Consider the following 26,666-nt stretch of genomic DNA (forward strand, 5'->3'; position numbering starts at 1 on the left):
GCCACCGGCCGCTACTTCCGGGTGCTGAGCCCGCGCCGGCCACGTGACGGCGGGGAGGAGCGCAGGCGGGACGGAAGGCGGGCGGCCGCCATTGCTGCCGAGGCGGAAGTAGGTTGTTCCGGCGCCATCGCTACCGAGGCAGAAGTCACGTGCCCCGGCAGCAGGGCGGTGATTGGTCGGCGAGCTGTGAGGCACCGTGGCCGCCATTAGCGCCCCTGAGGTGGCAGCGTCTGAGGAAGCGGTCGCTGTCGTTCTGGCGCCGCTCGGCCGGCTCTTCACGGAATTGGGTTTTAACCTAGGAAAAAAGGCACGGCAGCTCTCTGGCGGTGTGTTATTCCGCTCTGTGCCGCCGCTGTGCTTGGCGCAGGCGTCACTGTGACCTGCCGCTGCCATCCAGCGGGAGAGGGTCATTTTTTTGGTATGTGTGAGAAATCCCGAGTGATTCCAGTGAAAGCACTGGTGAGTGAAACGGCGTGTGTTCAACTCGGGGTCTTACTTCTAATATAGTAGGTTTTATCCAGCTCCCTTCATCCGGGTGTTGTGCAGTGCTTGCTCGTCTGATACGAAATCCGGATCTTTTCATCAGCTAGGTCTATTCAAACCAAGTTTATTTTAAAAAAGCTAAATTCAAGGCTGTGCTAAAAACTGAGTTACGTAGGGTAAGTTAGAAGGTGTAATAGCACTGCCTGCCTTTTGTACATAAAGAAACATGTGCAGGTAAAGCTCTGAGCTGAGAAAATTGTTCATTCAAATATTTTTCCTAAGTAGCATTTTACTGGTTTATTTCCAGTACGCCAAGTTTAAGAGGAAGCTCAGAGGGGCGAGCTGAGATCACCGGTTGTTGCCCTGAGTGGTCCAGACACGCTGTGGCCTGGGTAACAAACCTGCGTTCGCTCCAACGTGCGACCAGTACCCGCCGGAGACGCCGCCGCTCTTCCCTCCGTGCTCTCATAAGATGTGATTCAAGGCCAACTGCTTCTATCGATGCACGTCAGTATGTCCCTGAGCCTAACCTATTCCTGCCTCACTCCCTCAAAAAGCTCCTGAAAGGAAACACGGCGGTGGATTTAATGCAGATTAAAATCAGATTGGCAGCTGTCTGGCTGTAGGTGGTGGTAAACCTGTATTTTACAAGGGTTAAAATCCATCCAGGGGTTTGCAGAAGTTAAAAACGACGTTCAATATTCCCACTGTACGCAGCCAAGTGGCACGGTGCGCGTTGTCCGCTGTTAGCGCGGTCTAATGGCGTTTGCTGTAGGGCAGGTCAGGTTAATTGAGGAGAGCGACAGGGCATGTGTTCCTGTCTGAGTCATTCCTCTAAAGACCAGCTGGGCTCAATTAACTTCGTTTAATTGGTATGTGACAATTAGCAGTTGAAAGAAACAGACCCATAGATAGAGACCTGTCAGTTGTAGGTGCCTTCTCCATGAGATACATCTAAAGGATACGTTTGATTAAATAATACGTATGTTTATGCGTAACGTTGTTCCCTGCCTGAAGATCACCCCGTGAGATGAGGCGTCATTTTCATCTCTCTCCCAAAGTTGCTTCATTTTGCTTAAAAGTTTTCAGCTGCTGTGTCAGTTCGATTTGTCACGAAAGGCTTTTTAAAAAATTATTTCTGGGATCCAAGGGAAATATTTTTCTCGTGTTGTGTTTAGAGAGCAGAATTAAGAGGCAGGAACCGCCTGAAACACCTGTGTGCAGGGGAGAGTGAGGGACTCCCTGAGGGGGTGCCGCCGCCCGGACTACATTTCCCATGATGCAATGCGGCGGGGCAGCCGCCCTCCCTTCACCCCTCCGGACTACATCTCCCATGAGGCCCCGCGCGGGCGCCGGGAGGGTGGCGGGCGAGGCTCCCCGCGCGCTGCCCGCTGGGAGCGGTAGTCCGCGGGGTGTGCGCGGTGACGCCCGGCGGGCGGGCGGCAGCGCGCTGCCGTCACTGAGGCGGCGCCGGGCGGGGGAGGGGGTGTTTACGGCGCGGGTGGGGCGCGCAGCACCGCCGCCAGCGAGGCCTAGTCGGCGGCGGGGGGAGCTGGCCGGGCCCGCGGCCGCACCATGTCCGCCTGCCACAGCTGCGCTGCCGCCGCCCGCCTCCTGGGCTCCACGCTGCCCTCCGCGCGGAGAGGTAACCACCGTCCTCCCCTCGCCGCGGCCCGGCCCGACGCTGCTCCCCGGCGGGGCTGGGCCCTCCGTCTCGGGGCCCGTGTGGGGCTGGAGCTCGGCGGCCCCTTCCGCTCCCCGGCGCCTCCCTGAGGGGAAACCCCGTTCCCTCCGGCCGCCGCAGGGCTGTCACCGCTCCGCGCCCCTCCAGCCCGCCGCTGCCGGTGATCCTCGGGAGCGGGGCCCGCCGGGTCAGTGCCGGAGCGGTGTCGGCGGGGAGCAGCCGCGGTCCGGAGGCGCTCGCTGGGGCCGGGAGACGAGCCCTCCCGCGGCCCGGCGCCCAGCGGTGCCGACCTGGGGAGTTCCGTGCTGCAGCGCTGCGATAAGGGCTTCGGTTAGGCAACGGGTGGCTGCTTCGGGCTTTTTCTTTTTTTCCATTAATCTTTTGCTAGTGTCACCCTGGGTGGTGTCGGGGGACGGCCGGTGGCGTGTCAGGATTAAGGGCTATTGCGTGGTGCGAAGTTCTGGAAAATTAGCCCGCACTGGAATATCTTTTGGGAAATGTAATGCGAGAATAGAGTTTATTTCAGCTGGAGTGATTTGCAGCAGCAGCTATTCAGTGTGTGTTACCCTGCAGTTACCAGTAAATGAGCTTACTTAGCAGACTCATTAAAAGCCTGCCTTTTTTACAACCTAAACTTGAAATATTTCTCATAATGACTTGGGCTCAGTTAGCAAAAAGTAATTATTTCCAACTTTGGTAGAAGGGTGAGGCTGTGCAAACCACTTACTGGATGTTGAAGTGGAGGGAGGCTGTTACTTTTTTACGACTTTTGTCCTTTTCACCATGTTCTTGTGGGTACTAAGAGTTGACATACCATGTGCTGCTTTTGGTGCAAGGCAGACCACCCCCAAACTGTGCTGAAAATCTCTGCTGTTGCCACATTTGCAACAAGATTTTGAATGATTGTACCCTCAGCAACAGCCTGACCAGTCAGAGATGATTTATTACCTTCAAGAGGCGAGTTAACTCATTGCACTTGACTTTACATTTACATCTTTGACGTCACCTGTGCTGAAAGGTTTAAATCGGTACTTTCAACTCCAGCCTGTCTGGCCTCATGTAAACCCACTGAAACAATACACTTTGAACCAAGTAACATTCTGAATTAACTTCAGAATTATCTTTTTTTTAAGTTTGTATTTTTTTGTCAGAATTAAGATTTAAAAGGGATATATAAAGAACAAATAAGACTAAAACACAGATAGAGAATAATAAGATTACTTATGCATCACCTTTCCATGAAAATTCTTTTTAAAAAATATAAATCTTATTTTGGTGCATTTTTATGGTTGTAACAGGTTATGTCTTCTGCCAGGTACTTTGTTTGCTATTGGCGGTTGGTACAAACTTGAGAGTATTCAGAGTGTATGGATCAGTCTAGTCGATCAAGTGTTGCGTTGGACAGAGAGGAGACTTCTCCTTTGTCACAGTCTCCCTGTCACTTCCTTGGATAACAGATTCTTCCAAAAGGCCCAAAAGTCAATATTTCTTTCTTCAAGTATCAATTAAAGGTTAGTAAAGTGTAAAGGAGCCTCCCATTATTTCTTAGCACGCTAGTCTGAACACCCTGGATAGATGCCATTGCTGCTACCAACATTCTTATGTTAGGTACATGTCCTTTAAATTTACTGTTTCAAAAAACCACCCAAGCCCTGACTGCCAGTTGTGTGTGCGAACAAGTACTGCTGTGCTAGCCAGCTGTTGCCTATTTGAACATTTATCAGGATCTGGATCGTTCAGTGGAAGTTGCCAGGCATCGGGCTGGAATGTTGATTTCTCCCAAAAATCTGCCTCTGGGCTTATTTACACAAGAAAGTAGTTGCGATAACTTTCTTACTGCTTCATTCTTTAATTGTACAATGATATTTTGTCAAAAAAAAATATCACTCAGACCTCCCGATAAGCACAGGGACAAGGCTTTTCGTGTTTAGCCACAAGCTGATGTAGCAGTAATATGTTTTTTTTTCTTTTTCTGGTTTAGCCTATCTATGCCCTTTAGAGTTCAGCAGGTGTAGCAGGGTGAGTTTAATGTTCCCAGAAGACTGGGCAGCTAAGACTTTTGTGAGAGTGAATTCACCAGCAACAAAAGTGTTACAGCGTGGGTGTAATGCTGCTGGCTAGCCTGGATCTGCTGCCAGCGTCCTGTCAAAGGCTGGAGGTGAAGCTCCACAGCTGCAGCGTTGCTGATCAATAGATGGGCACAGTCAGTAACGTGGCGCTTACCAGCTCAGTACTTGACACCGTGTCTAGTTTCATAGTTCATCCAATACACTTTTTTGTGCATTTTCCATGTCACGGGGCGCTCTGAATTAAGATCAGTGATCTTTAGTCCACGTGCGGTGCTTAGTGGTAAAATGTTTGAGTTTCTGTATTAGTGCTTCATAATTTCTCCACAGGCCAAATCTCCCTGTATTGCAGGAAAGTTGTATGACTTTGGGTTTTGTTCAGGGGAGGTGAGGTGGTTTGGGGTTTTTTATTTTGTTAAGGGGTCTTTTTTCAGTTCCCTTTAAAGTGGTAAAACAAATCTCAGTAAAGGAACCATCTATGAGGAATAAGTACCCAAGACAGGGAATTAATGCAGAAGAGCTATTGCATTGTAAAGGCTCACTACAGCTCATTCGCTACTGGCACACACAGTCTTCAGAGTTCTCTGTGCGTTCAGCTGAAAGAACACAACTGCTTTTGAAAGTGAGCCAGTATTTTTAAGTTTCCTGGGCTATTTTCATAGTTTATTCTATGTAATCTAAAGTGTCTTGCTGTGTTTCAGTGGCACTCAGCAGAGGAATTTAAAATTGGAAAGCACATTGATCATTATTCCTCCCTCATGTTTACAGACAGAAGTAATGCTATTGCAGATTTTTAAGATTACATTTTTTAGTCATGTGAAAAATAACTGCAAATCATCTTCAACTTCAGGAATCTTGAGCAGCATATAAGTTAATAAAACAACTTCAAATCTCATTTGATACTGTCATCTTGGTTGTGGCTTTGCAAAAGCCTGTGAGAGTTTTCCTGGTAAATTTGGGCTCATCCATAATACTTTTCTTCCCTATTTTTCTGTTTTCCTGTTACAGTAGCAAGGTGAATTTTCTTAAATGTCCTCTTTCAACTAAGATTCCAGCTCTTAGTTGTCATTGTTGCCTCTTTCAGAGCAAATGAACTGTAGTCCTCTTGCCATTCTTACTGTTTTTATTATTTTTTTAGAAGAGTTTTTTGAGTTTTCTATAGGATTCTCTCATCTCTCTAACAGTAAAACCATGTATTTTCAGCAAGTTTTTAATTGTCATTGTTGCTATTTAGCTCTTGTGTCGGTAAGTCACAAAGTTCTTATCAAAACCAGAGAGCAAGTGAGAAATTTGCCACTTTAAATGAGAGAGAGAGATAAGAGATACGGATTCCAGGCTCTTGTCTGTGTTGAAAGATGTTGCAATCACAAGCATGACATATGTTGATTCACATCATACCTAGTCATGAAATGTAATCCTACCCGCTGTTGCAAGAGGAGGAAAAGGCTGTTTAGTTTCTCAGTGAGGTTTTTTTCATGTTGGCAATAAGCTATTTCAATGAAGTTAAGAGTACGTTGAATTTACTTGTGCCTGTCTGTCAGCACGTGCCAAATACGACACTACCTTTCAGTTTTCCTCAGGACAACTTTTTTTGTCAAGAGGTACCTCAAATTCCTGGAAACTACTTTTTAGTAGAGTTCACAAGTGAAAGCCAAATTCAGATGTGCAGTCCATGAGTCTGAGACATGTTGGTAATTTTTGCGTAATAAGGAGACACTTCAAAGGTCTCTCTTTTACTTTAGCAGTTGAATTATTTCACAATAAGTGCTGGTTGTTGATTGTATTTATCATTCTGAGGATTGGTTTCATAACTGGGATGTTCCCTATTTCATGACACAATGGGACTCTCAATTGTCTGATGTTAGAGGACTTGGAATTACTTTCGGGTCATTTTTTGGACAATCCAGGCAGCTTTTAATGAGATGAACATTAAGGTGGTGAAGAGAATTTATTCTGGATAACTGAAATTTGGATGTTCAGAGTTGAGTTCTGTTACTGAAACCTTTGAGCTCCGTTTAATATAAATAAATTCTGGGGTTTGGTGGCATTGGGATTAGAACTGGAGTATTTTTAATGCTTAATTTTCCATGTTTTTGGGTTTTTTTAGGTATTACTTGTGGTCGTACACGCATCCCTGTTTTAGGAAAACTTGGGACTTTTGAAACTTGTTCCCTAAGACGAATTCCTCTTAGAAACTTTTCAGAAACACCAGCGTATTTTGCTTCAAAGGATGGTGCAAGCAAGGATGGTTCTGGAGATGGAAACAAGGTAATCTCGACACATTAGGTTTTTCAATAGTTTATATAAAATGTTTCTTAAATGTTTTTAGTAGATTTTTTCCTTAGAATTAGAATCTTCTTGAAATCTTTGCTACCTCTTGACATTTCTGATCCTTCAAATTGCTACAACTGACAGTGAAGAAAAAATAGTGTATTGTGAATTTGTTAGCAGACAAACCTTATACACATCCCATAACACTTCTCCCAGTTTTATAAATCTTTTTGCCTAGCGTAAAGGGACACTTAAAATCTTTGTAGGATGTTATAAATCCACAACAGGTTTCCAGCTCTCGGGAAAGAGTAGTAATCAGAAATATTCTCCTTCAAAAGCCTGCTACTCCCAAGTAGGCTTTTTAAAGTAAGTACATTTTAAAATCTTTCTGTTTTCAGCACTGATTTGGTAGTTGTATTAAGCAAGACAAGTTTGTGAGGAGACTAGCTTTATTCTTGTTAGTAAATTGTCATCTATTTTCATCCTAGTCTTTCTCCATAATTATAGTTAATAAACAGCTTCTTCAGATGAATGATTACCTGAGAATAAAACTGCTCTTCAGTCAGCAAATAAGATTTTAAGAGTTCACAGGCAATCACTTTGCCTTAGTATGGTGTGTTGTGACATCTGAAGAATGGTCCAGGTGACACAGGTGTGTTCTGAAGGTTCAGATTAAACTTTTTTAAAAATAAAAAAGATAAAAGATTTTTAATGGTCTTTTTTTCTTGAGAAATGAGTAGGCAAGCAAGCTTTAAAAAATGGGGAACTGCCTTAGAAAAGGGAAGAGAGATCTTTGCTGTTTCCTAAAATATAATAGCTTTTATTATTAATCAAAGTACGAAGGCATAGAACAGATATAGATTTAAAAAATGTTAACCTTGAACACCACTAAGCAGGGTAACAACATGGAGAAAACAAGTAGGTCTCTGTCAGGGAACTCTGCCTTAGAAGTAAAAAATAAAATATTTCCAAGCAATTTCTGAGATGCTTGTTTTATAGGCCATATCTACCCTACAGCCATCTGCCAGCATAGCTACATCTGTCAAGGACGTGAGAAGAGTTGTGGCTTCAGAAACCCTTAGAATCAACACAGTTGCGATAATGAAATTACTCTCTCTATAAGTATGATTTGTTTTTTTCTCTGGGGGTAGAATAAATTACATTGAACTATAGCATTAAAACATTCTTGACATAGTTTAGCTTGTTATTGTTCTAGTGCCAGTCAAGCAGTTCTAATGTGGATATGGGATGCCTCTTCCATGGGCATCTAAAATTGGCAGACCTGGGAAATGCAGATGTGTGTATGCTTCAGAATGTTTATATCGTGGTGTTCTAAGTTTTGAAAGCTTTTAAAAAGTCCTGACAATAGTTATTTTGTCATTTAGCTATTGCAATATTCACATTACTGGATTCCATAAACATGCTGCTAAATGCCTCATGTAACAGCTCCATTGTTTGGGGCTAATTGTCTGGAAATCTTTTTTAGAAGTCTGTTGGTGAGGGGGGTAGTAAAAAGTCAAGCTCTGGAAGCTCTGGGAAAGGAGGGAACCAGCTGCGCTGCCCGAAGTGTGGTGACTTGTGCACACACGTGGAGACCTTTGTGTGTAAGTTTTAATGAATACTTTCTTTTTTAAATAGATATAGATGTGACTATATTTGTGATCTAACGCAGTCCTGATAGCTAAGTTTTAGCCTACCTAATTATACAATGTCAAAAATTTTGTTATGCTTAGTTTGGCCACGTTGGTGTAAGCGTGTATTGTTTCCGTGGATACATTTGTGGAATTTCCTATGATGTGTGGTGGCGCAGAATACAGCAGTGGAATTTGGACCGCAACTGCGACTATGCAGTTTTAAAATAGTTTGTTACATTTTATGCAGTGCAAGAGATGCTCGTGTAAACAATACCATTTTAACTACTGATATTTCTTTCTGTCCATTATATAAATATATACATGTATGTTTGTAATGTCTGTCCTTTGTTTACTAAACAATAGAACTTTAATCCTACATGTACTATAACCAAAGTGCTTATCCAGCAGAGGAATTAGTATATGACAGATGGCTTACTAGAACGGTCTTCTATGGCAAAGTCAGATCCATAATACGTTCCAAATAGGAGGCTGGAAAATCCAAATAGAAAATCCAAAATGTGTCAGATGCCTGGTGTCCAGCAGCAATAGCTACTTTTCTTGACGTACAGTCCCAATTAATGCCAGTTATGCTTTAGGTTCTACCAGACTTGAAGACATTTCTCCTTATTTCAGTGCTAATGAGACCAGCCTAGAAAATAGTTGTCAGAAAGCAAATACCCATTGTCAGTTGCTGGTGCTCAAGGAGGAAGTATCAAGTCATAATCAGACTTGCGCACTAAGAAGCTTAAGACAAGGTCAGCGTAAACTTGTTCAACTGTTGTTAACATCACAGTTGGTGAAAATAGTGAGTGGATATGCTATTATTTGCTGCTACTCGTATAAAACACTGTTTAATAAAAATTATCAAACATCATGAATCACAAGACAATTCTATAATAGCAATGTATTTATTTACATTAGATAAAAGGATCAGTCCTCAGCTACTATTTTTTTCCAGAAATAATAAGCATTTTTTTGTTGTTGTTTGAAACTATAGGCAACAAGGTTTTCTGAAAAATCTGGCACTAGTTGATGGATCTAGAAATACAGTCCTGCGTGGCGTTCTGTATGTTGGCCTCTCCCTAGACTAGGTGTGGTTGAAACAGTGGAAGGATTTTTAACCTCATTTACCTTCTTATCAGATGATTCATGAGCAGACATTTTGAAACTCTCACTCCACTGGTGTGTTTGCTCCCCGTGTTACTGGAGTTTGTGCTTTTTTCTGGAAATATCATTCAAGCATTGCCCCGGAGTAGAACAATCACTGTGTATCCCTGGAAGGCAGAGATGTGATTTTGTATATTGTCAGCGTCACTAGGAATCTTTAAGCATGCTTGAAAACTTTCTTAGGAAGAGGATTCAGTCATACTAATGTTGTGGGAGAAAATATCTGGTATATGCAGTCTCAAATTCACAAATAGTGACACAGCACTTGAATTGCGGCATCAGGATGGCACAGGTGCTGTAAACAGCTTGGGACTGGAAACCAGCTTTGTATTTGTGAAAACAGTGTTGCAGCTGGTCAGATCACAGAATCACAGAATGACGGGTTGGAAGGGACCTCTGGAGATCATCTAGTCCAACCCCCTCTGCCAGAGCAGGGTCACCTAGAGCAGGTTGCACAGGAATGTGTCCAGGTGAGTTTTGAATATCTCCAGAGGAGACTCCACAACTTCTCTGGGCAGCCTGTTCCAGTGCTCACTGGGCACCACTGAAAAAAGACTGGCCCCATCCTCCTGGCACCCACCCCTTAAGTATTTATAAGCATTAATAAGATGCCCCCCCAGTCTTCTCTTCTCCAGACTAAAAAGACCCAAGTCCCTCAGCCTTTCCTCATAAGAAAGATGTTCCAGTCCCCTAATCATCTTTGTAGCCCTTTGCTGTACTCTCTCCAGCAGTTCCCTGTCCTTGAACCGGGGAGCCCAGAACCGGACACAGTACTCCAGGTGCGGCCTCACCAGGGAGGAATAGAGAGGGAGGATAACCTCCCTCGCCCTGCTAGCCACACTCTTCTGGATGCACCCCAGGATGCCATTGGCCTTCTTGGCCACAAGGACACATTGCTGGCTCGTGGCCATCCTGTTGCCCACCAGGACTCCCAGGTCCCTTTCCACAGAGCTGCTCTCCAGCAGGTCAGCCCCTCACCTGTACTGATGCATGGGGTTATTTTGCCCCAGGTGCAGTACCCTACCCTTGCCTTTGTTGAATGTCATAAGGTTCCTCTCTGCCCAACTCTCCAGCCTGTCCGGGTCACGCTGAATGGCAGTGCAGCCTTCTGGTGTGTCAGCCACTCCTCCCAGTTTTGTGTCATCGGCAAACCTGCTGAGGGCACACTCTATCCCTTTATCCAGGTCATTGATGAATATATTGAACAGGATGGGACCCGGTACTCACCCCTGGGGAACACCCCTTGTTACAGACCTCCAACTAGACTCTGGGCCACTAATCACAACCCTCTGAGTTCTATCTATCAGCCAGTTTTCAATCCACCCCACTGTCCATTCATCTAACCCACACTTCCTAAGCTTGCCTACGAGGATGATGTGGGAGATGGTGTCGAAAGCCTTGCTGAAGTCAAGGTAGACAACATCCACTGCCCTGCCTTTGTCTATCCATCCAGTCATGCCATCATAGAAGGCTATCAGATTGGTCAGACATGAGGAAGTCTACTTGTGAATAATGGAATGTATCTAATTTTCTCATCCTTGCATGTTCTACTCTGAGGCTTTAGGATTTTACAACCTTTAAATGAAGTCTGTTAGTAGCTCAAACTAAGCACAGTGACGCCACATAATGGAGTAGAACAGACTCTTTAGTTTATCTTGAGAACAGCAGTCACCAGTTTTCTATTAATTGTTAACTTAAAAAAAAAAAAAAAGAAACCAAAGATTGTAATTGCTCTAATTTCTGTGAGTCATGGCCAAGTTTTCTCTGGACCTCTGTCTTTCTCGTTTAGTCTGTTAATTTGAACACGCTGCTTCCCAGCCAAATTGTAGAATATAAAGAGGCTGGAAAACAGAAGAGCTAAGTTCTAATTATCTTAAAAACGATTTTAAAAAACAAAAGCTAGTATGAAAAAAAAAATCCTTCCAGTTCTACCCAAAATGAATGGGTTGCAGGCTGTATTAAACATGCTGTAACTTGGTTTTTCAGATAAGCCTTTGATGTTGCTTAGTCAGGAAAAAATGATGACTTCGCTCAATTCTGGTTTGAATTACTGAACTGCAGAGCTTTAAGTAAATATCTAAAGCCAAAGGAAAATATACAATTAGCATTTGTTTCAGTTTTTAAATCTTAGGTCTTTCAGTCATTTTGAGAGAAATAGGGAAACAAAATACTGAATAAAAGCCACATTTATCAGTAAATTAATTGCCATTGAGTGGCAGTGTGACAGGTTGGTTGTCCAGTAGAGTTTGTTTTTAATGGGGCTTCACTTTGCATCCATAAATCTTGCAGAAGGATTTGCTTGGCAATAGTTTTCCAGTAATTAACAATTAAGAAAGAATATGATGCAAACGGAAAGGAATTTTGCTTTGACACACTTTCTCAGCAGTTTCTGTGTTGTTTTGGGTTGTGAGACTCTGTAGTGATCAGTGAAATAAGATGTGAGCCTCAGATGTAGAGTGAAATCCAATAGCTATAAAGCCGATTGACATAAGAAACCTTGTCCAGGCGCTGCTTTTACTGTCTCCACCTGATGCCATCAGGTTAGCTCCCATCCTCCAAAGCAAGACTGCCCTGCTACTGTACATACTTAATAGGCAAGAAGCTTCCCTGCTCTTTGTCCTGATGTCTTTTACCTTATAGCAGTTTAATAGCAGCCCATTATCTCAACCCTACAAGTGTTTTTAAGGCTAATCCTCCAATTGTTTTGGCTTCCTGTATGTACTGTAAAAACCCAGCCTTTCTCTTTGGCATGGTCAGCTTGTACAGACTTTAGAAATCTCTTTGCCAATGCAGCCTCTGTGGTAATGTTGCCTGAATCAAAAACAATGCTTGACTTGCATTTTACCCCGCTGTAAATATCTGCAGACATCTTAATGACAGTGAGATAATTTGACATGAAGGCTCTTTGCTGTGCTTTTATGTGTTTGCTAGAAGAACATATAAAAACATGCCAGTAGTAAAGAATAGCAAAGTTGCTTGCAATTTTGAGTGCTCAGTTTTAGGGAGATAGCAGTAATTAAACATGGTTTCCTTGCATTTCAAAGCAAACTTCTCAAATTTTTCTGTTCTGTTAAAACTTGGATTGATACTTTTTTCCAGATTGTTGTGTAGATGACACAAACTGGCTGGTTTCACAGCTGTGTTTTGATAACCAAGTCTCCTCCCCAGGGCACCTCATACATCAAAGCTTCTCTGTACCCACAGACCCTATTGGTCTTGCTGAAAATTAGGAAGATCTCTAATAAACTTCCTCTCTGTCTGGATTAATTTATAAAAGTGTACTCTGCACAATAATTTTTCAGTGAATGATGTTTTAAAGATGCACGATAGTATTCTTATAGCCTGGTCTTTATTTTCTATTTTTTTAATCATTCCTGTGGATCTATAAAGGGGGCAAGTATTTTTGTGGCTATTCCATCCTAATAAAGCTGACTATTAGCATTGCATAAGGAAGGACAACAGCCTCATGGCACTGTAGTCATTAAGAATATCAGAGGTGTTTTGAGTGAGCACTGGGAGAAAGTTTGGGGTTTTTCCCCTACGATATTGTTGCTAAATAGGTTATGTAAGAGGAGTGGGTGCATGCAAGTGGTTCTCCATTGCATTCCCATCAGGCAGTTAACTAATTGGGGATGTTGCCAGGAGAACTTGCCAGCTGTTACACAAATTTTCTTTGGAGTAGAGTTAATAAAGCTGCGATGCTTACAGTATTATGTGCTACATTATTAAAATAATCTGCTGGTCTTACTTATCCAGTCATAAGGTGTGTTTAATATTAAAAAAAGAACCCCACTCCTCTTTTGCTGATGCCAGCTCTATGGGAGGCAACAACAAGTTATAAATAAGCAGCTTGTTTATTACTAGAGGGTTATTATTAAAATTGGCTGGTACTACAGTGTTCAAGCCATTTTCTAAAAACTTTTTATAATTTCAGAAGTTTTGACATTGAAGTTTTTCATGTGGTTCTTTTGCTATGTTTACTTTGCTTTTAATTTAATACATTTACCAATATATTTACTTTAAATCAGTCCTATTGCACATGATTTGCATTTAATAGCATAGCAATATGGTCAGAAAAGGTCTGTTTTGACTTACAAATTTATTCTTCTGTACTGTCTATTTTTGATTATTTCAACTTCGCTTTTCTAAAGGAAAAAAAAAAACAAAACAGTGCAAGTTCTAGTTTGCAGGCTTCTGAAACCGGTCTTTGCAGATAACATGATTTCTTGAGACATGGTTCACAAAGTCAGCAGTAGGAGGGTTTGGCTTTTGGCATTTGAAAGAAATTTATTCTACTTTTGACAGTAAAAATAAATAAGCAAAAGATCTTGCAAAACCTCAAAAGTCCTGATCATCTGTTGCATACCACAGCTGCCTCTTGTTGGGATGAGCCCTTTGTGTGACCCCACTGCGCTCCGTGTCCTGGGCTTAGGTGACTCGAGCATGCTCCATAGTGTTCCACGGCCAGTGGGATGCAGAGACCAGGAGCTGCCACAGCTCTCCTTTCCTGACCCTGCTGCATGCTATCTTTGATATTGTAGATTGCTTCCCCACACTTTAGTGTAGACTGTCCCTAACCACAATTTTTTTTTTGCCTGCTAGTTTGAGAGTTAGCAAAAATTCCTGCATAGTTAGAAGCCCTTACTAATTTTGCATCACTCTGAGATGCAAGGTTTCCTCTTCAGGGTATAGTGCTACTGAATAAGTACGAAATAGATTTTTGCTTTTTAATCCCTTGTTTGGTTGCTGCCCTGTGTTGTGACTTTTTGGGCAAATTGCATTCCCTCTGTGTCAAATTTCATAGTCCAATAATTGCTTTTAAAGCTTCTAAGGTGAATGAAGGGGAAGTGTTGTGTAAATGCAGAGGTGGCTGTGCTGTCTTACAGGTGCTTGTCCTGTGTATAACAAACTCAGGCAATTGAATGAATGCTGTCAAGCAATTCCTCTTACTGTTTTGTTTTACTTTTTCTGCAGCTTCCACCCGTTTCGTGAAGTGTGAAAAGTGTCACCATTTTTTTGTTGTACTGTCAGAGGCAGACACAAAAAAGAGCATCATTAAAGAGCCCGAATCAGCAGCAGAAGCTGTGAAATTGGCATTCCAGCAGAAGCCACCGCCTCCACCGAAAAAGGTATGGTTCTTAATTTCACCCCACTGTTTCCTTGTATTACAGTGTGGTGAAATGCTTTGCTGCTTAATCTGCATCAGGTGTGTAACGGTCTATTCTGACAGAGCAACAGACAAGAAAGACAATTAGCTCAAGATTAAACCTTTGAGAGCTATGTGACCCAGCAGAGCACTGATAACGGGAACAAGTAGATCCAATAAAAATATTTGGGCGTGTTTTCCTCTGCCTTTGTCTTGTGACTGAAGTCCAGTACCTTCATTTTCTCCTTGTGACCCTGAAGCTAACCTCAACTCTCACCAACCGTAGTATCTTTTATTTCCTGCTATGGCCTCATATTCTGCACCCTAATGTTAGCAGCTGCTTTCTATGGTTGCTGAACCTTTTATTTGGCCTCTTGCTGGGTGAGAACTGTGGCTGATCAGCTTGTGGTGGTGACCCGTCTTAAGTAATTTGGTTTCCCTCTCCCGAATAGTGAGGGAGCTTACTGTGTTTCTCAGTTCATAGTGGACTGTAATGATTTCTGAAGCTGCCTGTGGCTCCTGGATAGACCTCTTGTAAGACGTTTAAATATTCTTGAAATTTCTGTTCCTTTTACAAATTTGGGTGAAAATGACAAGGGGTTCAAATGTTAGTAGGGGAGAACTGACAGACACAATATGATTGTGTAAGCCCTGTGTTTTTAAGTAAACTTACCAACAGGAATATATTTTGTATTTTAGATGTTGGGTTTCTGTTTCTCAGTTCTGTAATGGTTGGTTTAGACCGAAGTCCATCTTTGGCACAATATACTATTTTTTCTTTTTTGCTGCAAGGTGACTTAGAAGTGTTACTAAGATTGAGTTATTTTTCAGATTTATAACTACCTCGACAAATACGTTGTTGGTCAGTGTTTTGCCAAGAAGGTGCTTTCAGTTGCTGTGTACAATCATTACAAGAGAATCTACAATAATATCCCAGCTAACCTGAGACAGCAAGCAGAAGTTGAAAAGCAGACTTCTTTAACACCAAGAGGTTTGTATGATGTTTGGTATTATTCTGGTCAAATAGAACTTACCATTTCAGGGCCTTAAATTAAGAAACCTGAAAAAAGGTTTTACCTTGACACTAGGTGTTCTGCAATTGAAATGATCTAAAAGAATTTCTATTAAATTTAATTTTCACTGTATGTAAACTTCTGTGAGTTATTTAAATAGTAATCCAGAAGGTTTATGATGCCATGGGTATTGCCTACCATATTACGTGGTTAGAATTTTTTACTGATGCATGTTATCAGGTATTTTCCTTAACTTTATAGAGAGCCTCCTAATTTTTTCTTTCTAATCTCATTTACCGCTTAACGGTAAATCTGCTTCATAATCTGCAAGCAACAATGCAGATCTTGAAGACAATATTTTGTATAGTGAATTTGATGAATAGCTCGCTTTCTAACCTTGCTTGCTGCTGTTGGCAGCATCTGTTGGTCACCATAGTATTGTTCCATATCTAGCAGGTGTAGATGGAGTTACTCTTGGCAGTACTTTTGCTACTGAGTAAGTGTGTAGCTATGTTGATCTAATTTATTTTTAGAAGTAGGATTAAGTTACTGTCTCTGATTCAAAGTGTACCTTTATTTTTTTAAATTTTTTTTTAAAGGTGTTTTGTTCTGTCTTGCAATAAATAGTATGCTAAGCAGACAGAAATCTTCTTTGTTTTTTGAATTTATGTAAAGTAGTATTTTAATTGAGAGGGAAACATTAGTAGCACCGTTCTGGTAATGGTAGGAAAGCAGTTGTGTACCTGGCACAGAGAAGTTCCGGACCCTCCACAGGAAGATAGATCGGTGCACACCCAGAGGGACTGGCAGTGAATGTTTATAATGGATAGTACTTTGAAATATGTGAAATCTTACATTGTAACACCCATATATAAATGTGAGAGTTTAAGGAAGCCTTTTCAAAACAAAATTATAGCATTTTTTTCCCCTTCTATAAGTGGTTTTAAAATGAAAATCAGAGGTAATAGATTGTTGCTGTTTTAAGTAGTAGAAAGCTTGCTGTCATTTTAAAAGCCTGCAAGTTGGGTTTTGGGTTAAATTTGACAGCAATAAAAACTAATTCATGTGGGGGTTTCTTGTTAGAAATACATTCGTACACAGTGATGAGATGTATTCAGAAGAGGGCAAGAGGTGGAGAATTTATAAGCTTTTATAAACTTATTTTTTATTACTGTTTTCATCCTCTCTCTTAGAATTAGAAATCAGAAGACGGGAGGATGAGTACAGATTTACAAGTAAGTGAACTCTCTCCTCATGTCCTCCTCCGCAATATCTACTCTTTTGATCTTAATGTAGAATAGCCTTTAGTGACCACTAGTTTGAAACGCTGGGTAAAACCCAGTTTGCTTTACTTCTGCAAGTAAATTTAATTGACAGCATTCAGCATATTTTTAACGGAGGTGACTAGGATCTGACTCTTTATCTAGTTCTAGGTGGAAAGCAAGTAAAATGTAAAGATACCTTTTATGAAGTTGGTTAAATAATTATCTGTCGTTAGAGTTGTCCTCAATAGAACAAGTGGAAATAGAGATTTATTTTAATTTAGAACTGAGGGGTGATTATATTAATGCCACATAAGATACGATAGGAGGTTGATAATAAGGGAAGTTAGGCAACTGTTTTCTGCAGGGTATTTGTACTCTTAAAAGGCACTGTCACCTTGAACCTCAGAATGCCCTTTTTCTTTTTTTTTAATGTGGGTGAAGTCAGTCATGTTTATTTTCAGTCCACGGGAACTGTCACTGGCTATTGAACTTCTTCCTTAGTCTAGTGTAGCTCGATTTGTAATCCCAGTTACACATCTTCAAAGCAGTTTTCTTAATCTTCAATATTCTACCCTGCAAGCCAATTAAACCTAGTGCTCTGAAAAAAAGAAAATCCAGCTCAATCTCTCTATCCATATATTGAGACAAAACCTATTACAACTGAACTAAGACAAGTCTAATTCCTGAGATCACATTTGTGCATTGCTTTTGGAATTGTTAGAATATGCCAGTTCTTGTACTTTATCATCACAGAGATCAACAGTTTGGGTTTATTTCTTCTCACATGTTAAAAAAAAAAAAGTTACAGTTAAAATGAGTCAATTTGTAAGGACTGAACATTTCTCTAACACTTCTTTTTAACAAAGAGGAATATTTTTAGATAATCCACTGTGCCACCGGAAATTCTTTTCAGATACGCAAATATGTGCTTGTGCAAAAATGTGATTGGAACTGATGTTTTTGTAATAATCGCACCATATTTCTGTTGCAGTCCTGTCTCTAAACTTCTGTATAGATAGATAGAATTATAGGTTTGCAGAACAGAACCAAGCTTTTCTTGTGTTTAAGGTAATGGCAGACCTTGTCTGTGCTCAAACAGTGCTGTTATTGTTCTCCTTAGAACTACTGCAGATTGCTGGAATCAGTCCACACGGTAATGCTTTAGGAGCATCAATGCAACAACAAATGAACCAGCAGATACCTCAGGAAAAACGGGGAGGAGAAGTACTAGATTCACCCAATGATGACATAAAACTTGAAAAAAGTAATATTTTGCTGCTTGGACCAACTGGATCAGGTACACAGCTGCATGCTTTTATAGGTGTCAGATTTCTCTTAGAATTGATTGTTAATGAGTGATTTCGCTCTGTGGCTACTCCAATTTGGTATAAAAAGCTAAACTGTGAATTGCAAACTGGGACTTTGTGCTTTCGTGCCATGGTAACAAGCTGAACGAAACGGCCTTGAAAAGGCAGGAGGTCTAGTCATGTGGTTTTCTTTTTTTAATGTCTGTATTTACTGACTAATTAAAAGATGCAACTTTCACTAAGCTGAAATAAAACGTATTTAAAGTTTCTCTGCTTTAGATGGCAAGTTGAGATGCTGTTGTTAGTGGTGTTTCACTTCTGGGACAGATCAGTTACAGGGGGGTTAAAAGAGAAATTATATTTGTGTATTCATAAAAAGTGGGAGTGTTTGTGCTGAAGTGATAGCATTTTGTGGACTATTTGGGAGAACGTTCACTAAATATTTTAATTTTGCTTCTCCCCAACTTCAAAGGAGGAGCAATTCAACTTTGCACTGCACCCTGAGTGTCTGCAAAGGGCTGCTGGTTTATTTAATCTTTAATCTATGCAAGTACATGGATTTTGGTTTATATATCGTGTGACATTTTATTTGTGATACCGTATTCATTTCAAGCTGCCTCAAATGCGTAGTATTAGTTTAATTCTGAAACAGAGCTTGCCCAACATAAAAAACACTACCTATGAAAACTGGCTCCCTTGGAAAATATATGAACATGCTGGCATCATTCAAAATGTCTAATGACAGTAATGATGGTCTTATGGTAAATATTTGGGTTTGTGTGCTCTAGAGAGAAATGTATGGCAGCTATAATGTACAATTTTTATTTTATCAGGTAAAACCTTGCTGGCTCAGACTCTAGCTAAATGCCTAGATGTACCTTTTGCTATCTGTGATTGTACGACCTTGACTCAAGCTGGCTATGTTGGTGAAGACATCGAATCTGTCATTGCGAAACTCCTGCAAGATGCCAACTACAATGTAGAAAAAGCTCAGCAAGGTAAGCTTTTACAATATGTTTCCTGAAGTTCATTCATAGACTGTGTTAATCTTGCCTAAGTGCTCTAAACTTTTGAGACAGCCAGTGCTTCTGTAATCTATATTCCCATTGCACGTACCAGAATTTTAACATTTTAAATCGGAAATAATAAACCTGAAAAGAGCTCTAAACATATCTTGTAACTATTGCTTTTGTCCATAGTTTTGCTTATATTCTCTTCATATGTTTTTGCAATCTACAATATGGAAGTAGAACAGATTGCAGCGGTCTTAAATTACGTTCTTGCCTGTGTGTAAGTTTCTGCTTCTCTTAAAAAGTGGAGTCTTCCTTAAATCCATTTTCTGTAACTGCAGGAATTGTTTTTCTGGATGAAGTAGATAAGATTGGCAGCGTTCCTGGTATTCATCAGTTACGGGATGTTGGAGGAGAAGGTGTTCAACAGGTAAGTACTTCTATGGAGTGATTTTACTTCGTAAGTGAACAGCCCATCAAGTCTACATATCATCCTGTCATATGTCAAATAGCACGGGAGTCTAGAGAGTCATAGTTCTTCAGTTCCTTAATTATGAACCTTTGAAACCCTCATCTTTCCTCTTTTACTTTCTTTGTTCCAAAAAGAAAAAAAATCTCAAAAGCAACTCGAGACTGCTTCATAGAAACATCTTAATTGAAAGACATCTTATCAGCGTTTCGATAGCAAATTGCATAATGTAAGCCAGAATAGATAGTATTTTCCATGTTGACAAAACTCTTAAAGCAACTCATTACTAAGTGCAGCTCATAATATGCGTGGGAGTCACGTTAAAGGAAGATTTTTGGCTATCCTTGAGTAGGACTGTCTTGTATGGAAACCGAATTCTTTAGACACCGTTACTATAAAGGCATAAGGGAGGGAAAAATGTAATTAGATCTGCGAAAGTAAGCACGGTATGGTGTGCCTTCTTATATGACGCTGCACAGTGGAATTTTATATTGCTTTATCTCTTCTTTCCTTCTTAGGGCTTGTTAAAATTACTGGAAGGCACAATAGTAAACGTTCCAGAAAAGAATTCTCGTAAACTACGTGGAGAAACGGTGCAGGTTGACACAACAAACATCCTTTTTGTAGCTTCTGGTGCTTTTAATGGTCTTGACAGAATTATCAGCAGGAGGAAAAACGAAAAAGTGAGTGCATCAGGCTGTATTTGAACTGAAAAATTATCATCTTAATTACTGTTCACAGTACTGACTCCTGAAAGTCTTACTATATTTGTAAACCCACTAAGTTTGTTTGTAGAGCAGTGTTTTTCATCTGTTATCTGGGAACCTGAGGTCAAGCCTAAGAAAGGTAGCAAAGCCTGCTGTTAGTAGGCTTAAGTAGCTTGCAGTGGTCTCTGCTTCCACAGAAAAATTTTTAGCATATGCAAATAGGAAAAAAAATTGGGGGCGGGGCGGAGGGGGAAGGTTGAAAGCTGTTGGTAGAGGACTCGCTGTCCATACTTAATTGGTAAACTTTTTACCTTATTGTCATGTCCTATGTTTCTTAAAACCGGAATAGGTGAAACAGTTTTAGCAATTATAATAGGATTTCTTTCAGTTGGAGTGTACCCGGTATGAAACTGAGAAAACCTTTGGATATCAGTAGAAAAAAGCTTTTACTGTTGATACTTAGATAGTTTGAGCAAATGGTGCTAAAAGCTATTATCATCTTAAAACATCTAGTCGTGCAGTGTACTATTTTGTAATTTATGTCTGGGGACAGAGTTCTTCTGGCTGCAGATTTCTGACAAAATGCACACTCTGTTTCTAACAACAGGGGAGTGACTGAAATCCAAATTACTGTTTATGATAATTCATGTGGCTTTTCCTGTAAGCATACTTTCATGCATTTGCTTCACTTCTGAAGAGCCCTTTTTAGTGTCACTGGTGTTTGTAAATTTATCAGGACGCGTTACTAACCTTTTTTATTTTAAGATAAACTTGCTTTTAGGCTGATGTATTGATACTTTACTGAGGGAATTAAATGTTATAAGAAACTGATTGTGGGCAAAGGGTCTAATTTTACTATAAGTAGTTTCTTGAGCTTGAATTAGTATGTAATGACAAAATCAGTCACTCCAGATTTTTTTGATGTACATGGAACGTGATTTGGTTACATAAAGAAAACTTAACTATTACAGTTCTGTAAACATAACATGCTTGTTTTGCAGTATCTGGGATTTGGGACACCATCTAATATGGGAAAAGGCAGAAGGGCTGCAGCAGCAGCTGATCTTGCCAATATAAGTGGAGAGTCCGATCCACATGAAGATATTGAAGAAAAGGATCGCTTGCTGCGTCATGTAGAAGCCAGAGATCTCATTGAGTTTGGCATGATTCCTGAGTTTGTGGGACGTTTGCCTGTTGTGGTTCCTCTGCACAGCCTAGATGAGAAAACCCTTGTACGGATTCTTACTGAGCCACGGAATGCTGTGGTTCCTCAATACCAGGCACTTTTCAGCATGGATAAGGTTTGAGTTTTTATTTGACAAGTCTTCAATATTCTTGTTTATAAACACAGCGTTAAAGCTACCTCACTCTAAATATGTATCTATTGTGGCTGAGGAAAATGAGCTTACTGTACTTGCGAGCTTCATAGAAAAAGGAATTGCACTAACTCAGCCGTGTTACACTGCCTGATTTGAAGACTGCAATTGTTTCTGCATCTTGCTGGGAAGAAAAAAAAACCCAACCCAAACCACAAATGATATAACTGACAATAAGCTCTAAAAACTCATTAATTGCTTGCTGAGACCATTGCTCCATGAGCAGTTTACATACACAATATGGAGTAAGAACTTGAAGTTATTGCTTGTTTTTTTTTGTAGGACTTTGAGATGAAGGAAGTATTAAATAAGCATTGAAGTAGTTAAAACATTTCTTTAACTACTTAAAATGTGACATATGCAAGAACTATCTATTTTTTTCTCACTATCTAATTGTTCTATCATGTCTTGTCAATGCCGTGTGCTCAGCTTGTTGGTCCATGTTCTTCTTTTACACCACTGCCCTGCTCCTCCCATTAAAAAAAAAGACAGTTTTAACTTTGAAGGTAAATGTTTCGCTTGAGTAAAATGCCCATTATTCCACTGGATAGGTATATAATTTTTTCCAGTCTCCAATTCAAGTTCTTGAAGGTACCTTGACTGCTCTGATTTAAGGCTAAGAGGTGGGAAAACCTTTGTGTTCTGATCATTTGATCCTTCACTCTTTTCTGCTTTTCAAAATGCCTGTTAATCGTGCTCTTTTCTTTACAAGTGCTGTTTTATGATGTGTCTGAAGTGCTTTGGAGAACTGCAGAGCACGAGCCTAAATAGCTAAAGGATCAATTTGCTACAGTTGGTTGTTCCTCAGTTGTCTGCACTGTCATTCTTGTCTGCCCATTCCCTTTAATGTAGAGATCTTCAGTAATGATTGCAAACGCTTTGTATTTAAAAATCTGGCCTGCTTAAGAAGTGTTTATAGGAAAACAATACAAAAAGATCAACTGAAATCACTTCTTCCCCTCACATGTGCTCCTCTCCACTCAAAAAAACCCAGTAGGCTAACTTGTTAAAACCTGCCTGGTTTAGGTTGGATAACTGTTCTTGTGGGGCAAGTAATCTGGAAGTAGTTGAGCTGCTCTTCGTGTTTGCATTCAAATGAACATCCGTGACCTTGCCTAATAGGCATCAAGAGCCACTTCGTGTGCTGTAGAGGTACTTATCGTAGTTGTAGGTAAAGGGACACAGTCAATACTGGTAACATTAGTCAAAACCAAAGTGTATCTGAAGCTTTATGTATGTAGCTTAAATGTTAAGTGTTCTGGTCTGTAACAAGTAAATCGCTACTGTTTATTATTTTCAGTAATGCACTGTTGCTCTCAACACGCTGTTGAGTTATAAGTGAAATAATTAACAAAACTTATCATTTTTCTCTATGTAGTGTGAATTAAATGTAACTGAAGATGCATTGAAGGCTATAGCCAGACTGGCCCTGGACAGAAAAACTGGTGCAAGAGGTCTTCGATCTATAATGGTGAGTAAATTAAGTCTCATATTGAGTAAATGAAGCTACCTACATTTGTGTGTATGGACATGATCGTGACAATTTTCAGTCAAAACCTCACTTAGTTCTGGGTCTTACATGGATACAATGTCTTTTTCTAAAACTGCAGATATTCAGAGTTCTTCCAAGAAAACTCTCTAGCTCTGAAAGTCACTTGCTAACCATATTGTTATGTAGAAGAGGGCATACAGAAATTTTTCCTCCTTTATTTTCTTGTAGGAAAAGCTGTTGCTGGAGCCCATGTTCGAAGTGCCCAATTCTGACATTGTATGCGTGGAAGTTGACAAAGATGTTGTAGAAGGCAAAAAAGAGCCAGGATACATTAGGTAAAACCATAACGAAGTATCAGAACAGATGGGTAATACAGCTAGACAGATATTCTGATGTTTGCTATAGGAACAAGCGTATAAACACAAAACCACGCACACAACCTAAAAAGGATCCAATTCTCTGTATACTGTACACAGCTGAATTAGTGCCTGTTCTGTCCTAGAGACTTTGGGTTTGTATGGCTTTAGTTTTTAAGTAGAAATTAAAAAATAAACTTATATATGAAGTTACTGTAAGCTTTTTGTGTGTCTGTATACCTGTAGAAATAGAATTAAATTTTAAATATCATAAGTTAACAGTAAAAATCTGAAGCTTAATTGTGACTGTACTGAAATTTCTGAAACAGAACTTTTTCCTTCCTCCTTCTACTTTCTGCCACTGAGGTGGATATCTTTATGCAAGCTCCAGGCTGCTGCAGTTTTCTTCTCCATTGCCCTTGCAGCAGTGGAGAGCCACAAAGGCACATCTGTTGATTTGCTGAACTCTTGTTAAAATAATCAATTTAATGTTGTAAAGATTTTATTATGGTAATGATGTGGTGGAATGCTGAAAGCACTCAACAAATCTGTTCACTAAAATTAGGATTTTTTTTTTTTTAAAAATCCAAAGGGTGGTGTTGAGAGGGGATGGGTCAGGTTAAAAAAACAGATCTGAAATGTAGGAATTCTGGCTTGGTTTCTACCCCTGCCAACTTTTTGGAGTGACTTTCTCCACTGAGGTCCTTGCTTTGTATTCATCTGTGGCTGTGCTGAAGCTTGGCTCAGCACATCTGCTGTCTCAAAGGGGGTGGTTGGAGTGAAAAGTATTATGCTTATGCTGATGGTTGCTTTAAGTGATTTTTGTAGAGCACCAGCATTCGTGTTTGCTGGAAGTATTAAATCTACTGATTAAATCAAAGGACTTAACTGAATTCAATAGCCTTTTGATTTTCAGTAATGAGACTGCATACTGGTAGTAGTGTAAACCTGCACAGCACCATTTTCGGATCAGAAGGTCGTTTAGCAGACAGATGCTTGTCAGAACGTGTGTCGTTAGGGCACTTCGCAGGTGGCATGTTTACCTGAGGCTATGGAAACTGTCTCAGTTCTTTTCCTCTGTTTCTAAAGTATCTGATCAGTTCGTTTTAATTATAGGGCTCCCACTAAAGATTCATCTGAAGAAGAGTATGACTCTGGCGTTGAGGAAGAAGGCTGGCCTCGACAAGCAGATGCTGCAAACCATTAAATACTGTCAGAACGCTCGCCCGCATAAAGCGCGCTTGGTTATTTCCTTACGATTGCCTCTGGCTTCAGTCTGATACTAAAGGCATTGGATCTATCTCGGCTCTGATATGTGATGAGGAACTTTATTAGATAAATCAGATCATGTATTTTATTGCAACATCACATTGATTTATTTGATGGACATTGTGTGGACTTGGATGGCATAATGTTCACATATGAATTGTATATTACACTCGTTCAATTAAAATGTATAGCAAATATAGCAGCACCTGGATCGCTCTTTCTAGAAACTAAAGCAGCAATGCAGGTGCTGCCGATAGTTAGATTTTACAATAATGTTACTCTACAAATGGGAAATCAAGATTAATAATTAGTAGAAGGTGAATAAACTCTCAGCTCCTCATACGACTCGTGGGGGGTTACGTTCAGGTCAGTGCTAGATTTCTGCTGGTGTTTGAAACCCGATGGGTGCTGGAGTGACTTGTTACATTGGTGGGGGAGGAAGCCCTTGCAACAGGATTTTGGGAAAACTGGGGGACACTTTATGACACTGCTGGGTGATTTTGCTGAAATGTGACACTAGTTTGTTACAGTAATTTGAATGCGATATCAAATAATATCCTTTCTTTCACCTCGCCATTAGGGGTAAGTTTTAGTCATCTTGAATACTGTGAAAGAAGGTGAAGTCGGTAATTTGCTAATTTTTCCGGAAGGGTAAACAAGATTTCTAGGAAGCGGTAAGCCATCTGAATTTGGACGAGAAGTCGGCATAAATTTTTAAATATTAATGTTCTAATATAGTACATGTTGTTTAACGTATTGGAACTATCATGCATCAATTTTTTGGTGCCAGGTATTTGCCCAACCTATCTTATAATGTTAAGAGATGAAAGAAGTAAATGTATAATATTTTTGATGTAATCAGTAGTGATTGTTCACATGACACAGTGCTTTTTAAGTTATACTCTCAAATGCTAGTATTGCATCTTGTGGTTTTGTCTTTGATTTTTTTGGTCTCACAGCAGAGCAATCCGCCCTTTTCTGTTCTACACCAAAATTAATTCAATCCTTTAGGAAAGTCTTTGTAAAAAACACTAAAGGACCTTGTATGTTTTTGGTTTGTTTCAGGAATTAAAATTGTTGCTTACAACTTTGTTTTGTCCTTCGGTGATACATGGACATCAGTTTTACTGACCCCTTTTTCTAAAATTTTAATTCAAGCTATTTAAATAAAACTTTTGTCAGTCTTTTCAGTCTAGTGGATGTTTTAGGACAGAAAGGGATACTGCGGATGCGTTGACTCTATTTCTGTTGTTAATTTTTGTCATGTAAATGTTATGTAATACTTGTGTTCTGACCTAGAAGCAGCAGTTGTAGCCAGATGCAACAGATTCTTCCCTTAGGATTTCAGGTTTTTTTCCCTCTAAATGACCCACTAATGGTTCAGAAAAAAGCGGCGTTCGGAGCTGAGGCCATTCCTAGGAGAAGCTTAGTCCCCTCAGAATGGGGATCTGGGGTGAACCGTCTGTAGCTGCATCCTCACTTTCCTTTTTGTAGAGTGAAAGAAAAAATAGAACCGCTTTTACTTTGGAATCCTTTAATTCAAATCCTTTTTTAAATGGATTGAAAAAACCCAACATTTTAGGCGAAACTGTTCAACAACTTAGTTTTGAAAGTTGTTTGGAATTCTGTAACCAAGAACTGTTTTTAAGGAAACAAAATGCCGTGTAACTACAGTTTGTACTTCACCTCTGGCGTTTGAATAAAACAAATATTCAAGCAGCGGAGAGTTGTCATCCCTGACGTGTCATCCCCAGAAATTTTAAAATTTAGGGGTATTTGGAGCTTTTTGAGGTTTTGTTTTGGTTTTTGTTTAACGGATCTCTATGAAAGCACGGAGGTGCGGTGGCATCCCTGCGGGGCGGGTGCCTCTCGTCCCGGTGCGGACAGGCACGGCCCCCCCAACTCCCGCCCCCCCGCCCGGTGCGGGCAGCGGCTCCGCGCGCGGCCGCCG

The 26,666-nt window shown here is 40.5% G+C and overlaps 1 protein-coding gene across 2 annotated transcripts; it reads left to right on the top strand.

Annotated features, from left to right (window-relative positions):
* Positions 1 to 2,058: 2,058 nt before the first annotated feature.
* On the top strand, positions 2,059 to 26,435 carry CLPX (caseinolytic mitochondrial matrix peptidase chaperone subunit X). Of its 2 annotated transcripts, XM_059823716.1 has the most exons (14): positions 2,059 to 2,128; positions 6,341 to 6,501; positions 7,991 to 8,108; positions 14,280 to 14,434; positions 15,283 to 15,442; positions 16,658 to 16,699; positions 17,850 to 18,026; positions 18,870 to 19,034; positions 19,388 to 19,476; positions 20,034 to 20,198; positions 21,224 to 21,523; positions 22,977 to 23,069; positions 23,319 to 23,425; positions 24,563 to 26,435. In XM_059823716.1, the coding sequence occupies exons 1-14, from the start codon at positions 2,059 to 2,061 to the stop codon at positions 24,651 to 24,653; spliced, it is 1,893 nt and encodes a 630-aa protein (XP_059679699.1). In that variant the 3' UTR covers positions 24,654 to 26,435. The 2 variants fall into 2 exon arrangements, with proteins under 2 accessions (XP_059679699.1, XP_059679700.1); XM_059823717.1 differs by lacking the exon at positions 16,658 to 16,699.
* Positions 26,436 to 26,666: the final 231 nt, after the last annotated feature.

Source organism: Gavia stellata, chromosome 13, assembly GCF_030936135.1.
Source record: "Gavia stellata isolate bGavSte3 chromosome 13, bGavSte3.hap2, whole genome shotgun sequence".
NCBI lineage: Eukaryota > Metazoa > Chordata > Aves > Gaviiformes > Gaviidae > Gavia > Gavia stellata.

Bases quoted from the DNA above. Each gene is read 5' to 3' on its own strand.
- CLPX (XM_059823716.1), top strand. From the start codon at position 2,059: ATGTCCGCCTGCCACAGCTGCGCTGCCGCCGCCCGCCTCCTGGGCTCC. The intron at 8,109-14,279 runs GTAAGTTTTAAT...CTTTTTCTGCAG, and splicing joins ACACGTGGAGACCTTTGTGT to CTTCCACCCGTTTCGTGAAG. The intron at 19,477-20,033 runs GTAAGTACTTCT...TTTCCTTCTTAG, and splicing joins GAGGAGAAGGTGTTCAACAG to GGCTTGTTAAAATTACTGGA.